General features: G+C 30.7%; 2 protein-coding genes across 7 annotated transcripts in view; one reads left to right on the top strand and one right to left on the bottom strand.

Annotated features, from left to right (window-relative positions):
• LOC107455597 (female sterile (1) homeotic) overlaps positions 1–5,472 on the bottom strand; it is a 37,568-nt gene extending 32,096 nt beyond the window's left edge. For 2 of the 6 annotated variants that reach the window (XM_043042685.2, XM_071179777.1), the window contains exons 1-3: positions 4,997–5,472; positions 1,748–1,836; positions 1,457–1,672 (exon numbers count right to left, since the gene is read on the bottom strand). In XM_043042685.2, coding sequence (XP_042898619.1) covers positions 1,457–1,672; positions 1,748–1,783 — 252 coding nt within the window. In that variant the 5' untranslated portion in view covers positions 1,784–1,836; positions 4,997–5,472. Of the gene's footprint in view, positions 1–1,456; positions 1,673–1,747; positions 1,837–4,237; positions 4,855–4,996 lie in introns of those variants that run through there. The other 4 variants (XM_043042699.2, XM_043042695.2, XM_043042691.2 and 1 more) reach the window with 4 other exon arrangements.
• A 22-nt stretch (positions 5,473–5,494) lies between these two features.
• Positions 5,495–10,535, top strand: part of LOC107455599 (WD repeat-containing protein wds) — a 29,376-nt gene continuing 24,335 nt past the window's right edge. The window contains exon 1 of the mRNA XM_016073222.3: positions 5,495–5,948. Within this exon, the coding sequence (XP_015928708.1) occupies positions 5,904–5,948 (45 nt within the window). The 5' untranslated portion in view covers positions 5,495–5,903. The remainder of the gene's footprint in view (positions 5,949–10,535) is intronic.

The raw sequence follows: 10,535 nt of genomic DNA, 5'->3' as shown, positions 1-10,535 counted from the left end.
GAAAAAAATGTTATTTTATAATGTTAATGATTATAAAAACAAAACTGTGATCAAAATGTGATAATCGATCAAATACTCAATTTATGTTATTTTATGAATAAAAAAAATGGAATATATAATAAAGTTATGAATTTTACTTCATAAATATCCTATATAGTAATTAAAATAACAATTTAGTAGTAAAATTTGATTATTTACAATGTTAACATTCATTTTAGTAGAATGGGTAGACTCGCCCCATACGAGAGATTTGTCAGATTGTTCTATAAAAATATACAGTAACACCGTAACTGTTAATATTTTCTAAAATCGATTTCACAGCTTTAAAGAAGGATAAATAGCGATTCCGAAACAAAAGCCTTTTTTCTTTAATATTTACAAAAGTTTGACCACTCGAAAGTTAACAAACTAAAAAAATGGGTAGACTTGCCCTGGTTTACGGTACGTTATGGATGGGTGGTCTAATGTAAACAATAACAAGCGTCCTTAAACCGGAAGAAATTTAGAAAATTTCCGGTGTATCCCTCCGCTTATGTTATGAGTACGAGGCGATGTATGAACAAGCCTAATATTCTACGCAGTTTTGTTATTGCAATTTGGGTTCAAATCTAAACATATATGTACCATTCATAAGAGCTTTCAGAAATGTATTGATTCTCAGAAGTCGTAAGGCCAAAAAAAATTCTGGAAAGTTAATATCTCATTGTGAATAATTCTTAAGGTTTGCCATGTTTTGTATTTTATCCCTTATTTGGATACATTTGAATAAAATGTCGCCAAAAATATCTTTTTAAGTTAGCCTAATTAGAAAATATTCTAAAGATTATAATATTAATATGATAATGCTGAAGTTTAAAGGCTGAAAGAAAGAACTCGGTACATGTGAAATACTGCAAAAGATATGATGCAATAATATGATGGCGCGTTTTTTCAATCTGCGGTGGAAAAATATATCGGAAGCAGTAACCCGGAGGTCTTAAAAGAGCAATTTTACCACTAGCGCCACCACCCTTAGCTTTACACGATCACCCATCCATTCTACATTCCGTCAAAGGAAGGTTGATAATTTACGGTTCTATAGTAAATACATAATTGGAACAGTTGTTCTAGAATTCCAGCTAATAGTTTCTATTCCAAATGAAGTGTATTAGGATTTGGAGGAACTGATTGGAATTGGCAATGAAGCAGCTCAATTGTTATTGCAATCCTTTCTGCCCCAGCTGCCCTGAAGATTATAGCAGCCTAATATACACTATCAGACTATGACCGGCATAATATTAATGACCTACCAATATCTTTCTTTGTCACCATCAATGAAGTTTATATTGAGAGATTTTTCTAAATTCAAATCAAAAATAATTTAATTACAAGAATCAAATGTGAACCAATTTAGAACACAAAAGAAAGTTAATCAGCATAAAACTACAACTATCAATTTCAAGAAAATATAACTTACAGGTATATTTAACTTGACAGCATCCACAGGTTGGTAAAACGGCCAGGCAAACTGGTGCTTCATTACAACTTTCATTACATTTTTGGCTAGATAATGCAATTGATTAGTATTTCGGTGTGGTTTATTGGATGGTGGGATGAAAGGAGGCTGCACCACACCGTTAACAGGCTCCACAATTGGTTCTTCGTATTTTGGCATCATGTTACTGCTGTTACTCTGTTAAAATTTAAAAAGATCAATATAAACCTTAAAACATTAAAAAAAATAATTTTGAAATCCTAAAATTTTTACATTTCTGTTGTCATTCTCATTTTGAATTGCACCCATGCTTCATTAGACATGAGGAGTTCAAAAGAATCTATTAATTATATCCATTAAACCTAAAAAGAAGAAAAAAAAGATGAAGATTATTAATAAATTCATTTGATACATAAGGTATAATAGAATGAAAATTGTCACAATTATCCAAGATTAATTGTAACTTTATCCAAGATTAATACTGGTAAAGTATAACATAGTATTAATTGATGATTACACAACAACCAGCAAGCTTCACACTCTGCCATTATTTTAACATAATTAAATAAAAATAAATATAAGTGGCAAAAAGTTTAAAATTACTTGATTTTGAGCAAAAGAACAAATGTAAGTAATAAGAAATTAATTATAACTTTAAAATATTAGTATCATAGTATCACACATCTTTCAGTACACAAAATTTGCAGGGAAAAATTAGATTAAAATTAGAAAATTTCAGTCACTCTAAAATGCTATATCTAATAGCACCTTTGGAAAAATGGTATAACTTTTCATCAATTATTTTTTTGTTTTGCACAGTCTGTTACCTATAATCCAATCCCATAAGCAGAATATTTTCAAATGTTCTGCAAGCATTTCACAGTGAAAAAAGTCAACTTTACATTACAATACTATATTTTCATTTAATAAATTACAGGGTCATACACAGATACACTTCATTATTTTTTAAACTAAGGCAAACATTCTTGATTTTTTTTATTTTTAATAAAGACGATGATGATGAATTATTAATAAAATGCATATGATATGAAAATCCGAACATTAAAATAACTATATCTTTCGCTGCCTTACAAATCTTTCGAAGGGACAAGTGCCCAGATGGTGCCATTTGCAAACACAAACATTTGCTGGTAAATAATATGCTTGGATTCAAAGTAAGCAACTCTATTACGCTCACGTGCAGATATTTTACTGAAGTTCGTATCAGCAGGTGTTTCTAGTTGTGACCAGAAGACCAGTTCGGACATTCCTATAGTTACAAAAGCCAATGGGAAAGTGTCCTATCCTTATCTATTCATTGCTAGAGAGGTCATTATGGTCTGTTTCAGGTCATTATGGTCTACAGAAGAATGCATGAGATTAGGGTTGGGGATTGTTCTGTAAGACTACAGAAGGCAGGTGGGCGAGGCAGGGGGGTTCTCAAGAAAATACTGTCACTTATTCAAGATACAAATTGTTCTGCAATGTACATCAAAGTTTTAGGCAATTTCTGCTTCTGGTCCAATAATAATTTTCTAACTTCTACAGTTTCGTATCCTCAATATACCTTGGTAAAACTAGCAAACCAGTTAGCAATTTTGACCAGTTAATGAACTTAACTACTTGNTATTAAAAAATCAACACAAAAACATAGTAAAAATATAGATTTATCGTTTCTTAAGGATACAAAAATAAAATCCTAAGAAAAAGTACTTTGTGAAACTTTAGTTTTTCCTAAAGTTGAATTTGTGAAACTACCGTTTTTCCTAAAATTGAATTTGTGAAGGTACCGCTAAACTGTAGTAAATTCAACGTGGACAGACCCCTGGATATGGATTATGCTAATTTTAAAAATATATAAGTTTAATACTTTACACAAATGATTTAAACAATTGAAATAATTTCTTCTAATTTACTTATGTATCAAATAGTTGCCTTTTATTTGATCAATGGTCAATACCTTTAATTTTATCCTTCTTTATGATGCATGTTATCTTAAAACCAGCTTTAATGGACGACAAACATGTGTACTGAAATTAATGTGTTCATATGGAACCAGTATTCAATAACCTTATAAGAATAAAAGTTGGAATCTGACTAAAGAAGTTCACAATTCTACAACTTTGAACTAGAGAAACATCCTCAAATATTTAAGATCCCTTGTAGTATTTTTCTTTAAGTTATTTTAAATACTAATACTACTATCAGTAAAAAAATCAGAATTTGTTAAAAAATCGAAACATTATAAGAAAACTGGTTCACTCTAAAAATTAGCAGTCAAGTGATGTTTATAACTTATAAGTTAAGGACTTGAAATGCTTCAAAATTTGAAAAGAATTCTTTTGTTTATATGATCCTCACTGTAGGTTAAGATCAAGATTTTCATAATCAAGATTAATTATACTTTAATAAGATTACTAGATGCAGGTTCCAATGAATAACTAGTTTTCACAAAAAAGTATGTTATGATTATTTTACGTTATATGGAAGTTTTTCCAATTTTAATATTGAAGAAAGATTGATATTCATCTTATTTTACTATGATGTTAGAAGGTAATAAGAATAGAAATTATCACTATATCATAGTTATTTACTTTAAAAAAGCATGATAAAATTCTAAGACACTATGTTAAATACTATAAATTGAGAAGTAAATGAACATAATATGAAGGTTAAATCGATTAGGAAACGCTTGCAAGTTTTGATTTTAAAAAAAATCAATTTTAATAACATTTACATTGATATATAGTAAGATAAACTTACATACAAATAGTAATATTTTTTCGATGAATGTGACACGGCCATAAAGCGCTTAATTAAGCATCATGCAAATTAGCTATTATCATCAAGCACTAAGTGGTTAAAATAATTTGATATTAATGATCTCTTATACATAATAAATTGATAATACACAAAAATAGGTAACGACTTGAAAGAATCTTGTGAGCAGTAAGATAGGAATACACAAAACAAGTTTAATAGGGACGGACTATTGCGAGGATTATGTTTGGCCGGCAATACAATCACGCCAAATGCTTTGTTTTTAACGGATTTTGCGCAGCGCCATCTCATTCTAGACACTTTAACGTGAAGAGTCAGCGCCATTTTTTCGCTGTCCCTACCGACAGGCATTAAAAATATAACATGATAAAACAGTCAACTTCATACATTATATTTGCTAGAAGTCAGTTCAAATGATTATGTACTTTATAATCCCTGCAACTACAAAAAGAAACTTCTTTTTTTATATTTATAATATTTTGTTGTTGTCAAATAAGTATCATTGCAGTATACATATATACAGTGAATTAATATTACTCACATCAGAAAAATACAGTTATAACCAACTAATCGCATGAAAATGACACTAATGTGAGAATAAAACAGGATTTTAAGTTATTTTTAGGTGAAACAGAGGAGAGAACATTAATATTGTAGGGATTGTCACTTCGCTTACCGCTAAATGTAAAGGATAAAATGTATAATATATGTGTTGTTTTGATTAAAAATAGAGCATATTACCTCTAGTTAAAGATTTGAATATTTTTTCATGAACTTCTATATATTTTGATGATAAACCATTAACACAATTATAACGGATTACAAATAGAGTTCTACACCAGTTTCGCGACGCGAGCAATGGCTACGATGAAGTACGAGACTCTGCTTTCGAGCATTAGGAAGAGGTTAGACCGAAGTACGTGCTCATTGGCTATTGGACGTCATGTGACCACACCTTAACCCTACATTTATTGTATCTATCTAAATTTGTATAGTTTTTTCTCATAATTTAGTTCTTTTCTTCCCTTAAGAACAAATGTAATGTGAAACCTGACAAATGTACTCATGATGCATGTTAGATTCAGGCATCAAATACAACAGATTCCATTATTCAAGATCAAATATTAACAACGATTTCAAGAGATGCAGCAAATAAAGATATTATTTGCATCAAAAAAATCTTCAGCCAATCAAAGCAAAGACAGTTTCAAGATAACAATTTAAATACTATGCTTAATCGATACAAAAATGTGCTTTAAAATTGGTAATAATTAACATTTGAAGCTTATTTTTTAAAATTCATAAACTTTTTTTAATGAAAAAAATCCATTTGATTTGGGCGTGAAGCATCTTTCACCTAAAACAGCAAGTCCTAGGAAGCTATATTTAATTTATCAGGTTTTAACTATATCATCTTATAATAACAATAATAATTATGGCTTTGACTGTCTAGACTGGTCTTTATCGTAACAAAAATAAGCAGTTTTACTTGTTTTTTACGAAAAATTAATTGCATTGCCGCATCGCACAATCGAAAATAAAAAGAAGTATATATTTTTGCTTTATCAACGTACTTAAATATATCTTACCGGAGATAATTGTAATTCTATCTAAGTGTTTCGTAATATATACTTTTCCCGTTCTGCGAATGGCTATGGCTTCCTGTAACGGGCGAGACGAAAATAAAGCTAAGGTAAGTTTAATATAGACTTGTCGTAACTCGTCGTAGACTTGAAGAAAATAGAATTGTTTTTAAGCATGTAAGGTTTTATTTATACTTCGTGTTTTTTTTTATATAGTCGTATTTGTATTAATATTGCAAATGCTCGTTGGTAGCGGAATACTGCACTCAATTGTTCTGTTAGACTAAATATTTATGGTGATTTTCAGGCGATCGACTTAAATTGTATCAAAAATTTTTTTAGTACGTTGTAAAGACAAAAGTATTTAATACTGTTTCAATAAACGTATCAATATTAATTCAATTAATGGAATATATCCAGTAGCTACGTTCATGGTGCAGGGCAAACATTTTAATGACAACTGAAGTAGCTTGTTTATTTAATATTAAAATATAAAGTTTAGGTTGAGTTCGTATGTTTTTCGGGGAAATTTCAATATCTAGATCTGTGGTAGAATAATCGCCAAGTCTTGGAACTTCTGGGCAGTGCCCGCGAGAAACTAAAAAAAAAATCACAGAACGGGGCTAACTCGAAGAGTGTAACTCATAGCCACCCGCGAGGCAAACATCTACATATTTTTTTTAAAAAAAACTATCCAAGTTTGAAATTTATTTGGCACCTTCGCGGTAGTAGTTGGCGCGACAGATAACGATAGGGAAATATCCCGTGTTTTTCGATGTGTGGGACTAATATGGTTGGGATATTTCGTATTGTGATCTGTCGCATCAACTACGGTCGCCAAGGTGCCGAATTGATTTTAATCTTTCAAAATTTAGAAACAAAAAAACAACTAGATGTTTGCCGAGGGGTGGCTACGAGTTATACCTTTCGAACTGGTCCCTTTCTGTGATGTTTTTTTAAAGTTTCTAGCGGGCAGCTGTCCGGAGGATGCCATGGCTTGGCGATTATTCTGCCGCAGATCACAGGCTTTCTTGCACAACAGAGGGGACTGATTCTACTGATTTTTCGTGCATGAGAATTAAAAACAATTTGATAATGACAGGCTTCAGCTGAAATTTTAATTATATGAAGGAAAATAAATTTTAAATCATGAAAGCTTAAAAGATAGTTCTCTCTAAAAATCATGTTTTTTATAATTTTTTTTAAAGAATATCTTATTTTACATTTTAATAGAATTTGAATGTAAGTGGGTATTTTATTACAATTTCTGATTTGTAACAAAATAATATTTTTCTCTCTTTGACATATTCCGTTGGATTTCAATCATTCTTTCCTCAGTTATTGCTATGAATTTTCATATTTAAAACAAATCAAATACGGATGTTTGTGTTATACAATTATATTACACTTGAAACTCAAATCACTTATTTTATATCATGTATACTTTTATGTGATGATTTCATCCTTTTTATTGCTAGTGCCAATGAATTCCACAGGAATTTAAAAATTCCGTTTAGCTGAGTTGATATTATTTCTACGGGTTCAATTTATGCTGACAGAAATCCATGTTGAAATGTTTCGTTTGTATTTTCGGCAGCGATTGATATTGATTTTCACATGGTTGATGTACCCCATATATTTCTGGCAAGATGGAAAATTCAATTTCACATTGGAATATTTAATTTTTTCTATTCTATTTCTATATCCACTTAGTTTTCAAATCAGATATTTTTAATACAATATTATTTATTATAACTACCAAATCTCAAAACCAAACATGCATTTAGTAACCTCAGATTCGCGTGATTTCCCCGTCGATCTTTTTTTCGATAGTTATTACTACAGATTTCAGGAATTTTAAATAGTTATTTTTAAATGATAAAATTTTTGAAAAATGAAATAATTACTGATTTCCCTCCTACAAAAATAAGAATATTACCTATAATATTAGAATTAAATTATTACCATAATATTATTACCCATAATATTAGAATTCAATATTCAATTAAAAAAATTACATGCAATTTTACTTTATGCAAAAAGTTTTTTTCTTTCTAAATAATACTTTTTTTTTTACTTTAAATTAGTAATTTGTATATTTGCTGGTGTTAAATGCTTATTGCAGAAAGATATTAGTGTGAGATGTTTTTTGCTGAGAGCTGTAAAAATTCTGTCACAGTGGTTCAAAAAATGTCATTTCATCGAAAACAAGATTTTAATAGAATTATTTATTTTAAAATCGAAATTAAAAAAATTACAGAAATCAATTTTAGCTATTAGCTTTTTTCTTTCTAAATAATACTTTTTTTTTTACTTTATTATATAGTAATTTGTATATTTGCTGGTGTTAAATGCTTATTGCAGAAAGATATTAGTGTGAGATGTTTTTTGCTGAGAGCTGTAAAAATTCTGTCACAGTGGTTCAAAAAATGACATTTCATCGAAAACATGATTTTAATAGTATTATTTGTTTTAAAATCGAAATTAAGCCCCCGATTCTAATAAAAATTTATGCAAAGTTTGGTGATAAACATCGTCATAGAAAAAATGCAAATTTTTTCAGGAAATTTAACGTATTTAATAAAGTTAAAATGTTGCTTGATTTAACTAAGTAGGTATGTCCCATGGCAGAAGCGCCACAACACTGCGCCATTGTCACAGAATGTTCTGAGTTCTAGCAGAAATATTTCTCTTTTGGGAAGTAAATAATTTTGGTTTTCATTTCTGCAAAATTTTAGAAAGATTCTTTTTTCTGCAGAATTATATTAAAAAGATGCCTTTCACGTGCGTGAGAAGAGAAAGAAATGCTTGCGATTTTTCTATTCTCGTTTGAGAAATAAATGTTCAATAACGGCTGGTTTCAGCAAAATTTCAAATTGATAATATAGGAACATGGAGGACTTGCTACTCGACAGATTTAATGTGCATCAGTCAGTGTTTTTAATACAGAAAAAAAGGGGGGAGAATTTCTCACCCTTTCTCAAAAACAGGGTGAGATTTCAAAAAGTTAAGTAAGATTTCTAGAAATTAAAAAACACGAATAGACTTGGAAAAAAAAATTATTTCTTTAATTATAATACATTTTTAACATCTTCTAATTTTTAAAGCATTGAATATTTATGTGGCATCATCATACGGAAAATGTTCTTTCTCTATTTTCTCATTAGGTTGCTCAAATGCTTATCAATCAATCTGTTACGATATTTTGTTTTAATTCTGTTTTTTGTGCTAAATGACCTTGCAACAGATGCTGAACTATTCGGAATCACTAAATTTGTGCCGACCGGCCTGTGTAGGGGGCAGGGAACTGTCCTTGCATCAGAAAGGTCCTGGGTTCGAATCCCGGGTTCTTTCTCTCTCTGTGTGTTCTATGTCCTTTCTCCTTTGTGTGTGAATGTGTCCCACCCTATAAACGGGTTGTGGTTGTGTGAATGGCGTGGCAGAAGTCAAATTCCTGCCCATAGATGGCACCACTGAAAAACAGGAACAATCCCACCCCCACTGCCTAAACAGGCATACCACAAAAAAAAATAATAAATATTAAATTTGTAGCATTGTGCACACACCTTCCTATCCTATACATTTGCCAGCATAGACTTTTCAATTATTTCTGCTATAGAATAATGAAGTTTGTTGAAGTTATTTCCATGTTCATACTTTATACTAATATTTTATCCGTATCCATTGAATATCGTATTTGTTTCGTTTTGGCCATTTCTACCGACATTTGTTTCATTTTCATTTGTTGCCTTTGCAAGGTATTTATCCATCTTACATTCATGCACAAAATAGTTAAACGTCTTACATGAAGAAACCTTACCTATGGTGAACATGTGGTTGCAGAGAAATGTGTTCTGAAGAGGGTTCGAGAGGTGGGGGTGGTGCTCTGCTGTTCTCACCGGTTCTGAACAATACTGGTAAATAGTGAAGCTAAATAACAAGGACCGATGTTGAAAATAATGAAAGATCAAGGAAGAAAAGGTAAACAGATTTCATTCAAAATTGCGGAAGACTAAATTTTTTCTGAAATTCGCAAGATTCGAGCATTGTGAAATTCATTAATAGAGTGCGCAAACTTCTCGCGTTAATCATTTTTTAATGCGAGAAAAGAAAAAAAAATATGTGAGATTCTCGCATTGTAGTGAAAGCACTGATCAGTCACCGTTTACGCCACAGGGAGTCTTCGGCCGGCTGGGATCGAACTCTTCGACATGTGTCCAGCGCTCTACTGACCACGCTATCCTGGCCTCATCTCTAGTTTGATGAAATCATATAAATATACCTGACACATGTGCAAGAAAGGTTTTCAGAGATGAAATTAAACTGTAGTTAATGTATAAGTTTATGCTTTATATAAATTAAGTTAAAACAACGAGATAAAAAACCATAATTAATGTCTCACAAGCAGTCATATAATCGTTTCGGTACTAAAATGAAGCATATGATAAAAGTCAAAACATAGTGTAGACTAGGGGTGCACAACCTTTTTGAGTGAAGGGCCACTTGCACAGCAGGTTGGCTAACGAAGGGCCGCACATGTATTTAGACATGTTAATGGCAAATGTAATAATGTTTATTTAAGCATTAGCGTTCCATGTTCTTTATCAATAAACTTAGTAATATCAATAACTTAGTAGTGTTACATTATTAGAATTCATTCAGAAATTAAAAAACTTGATACTTTTTTTTTTTTTTTT

This window comes from Parasteatoda tepidariorum, chromosome 4 (assembly GCF_043381705.1).
Source record: "Parasteatoda tepidariorum isolate YZ-2023 chromosome 4, CAS_Ptep_4.0, whole genome shotgun sequence".
NCBI lineage: Eukaryota > Metazoa > Arthropoda > Arachnida > Araneae > Theridiidae > Parasteatoda > Parasteatoda tepidariorum.
Note: the sequence above shows the minus strand (reverse complement) of the source record. Positions and strands in the feature narration are given on the sequence as shown.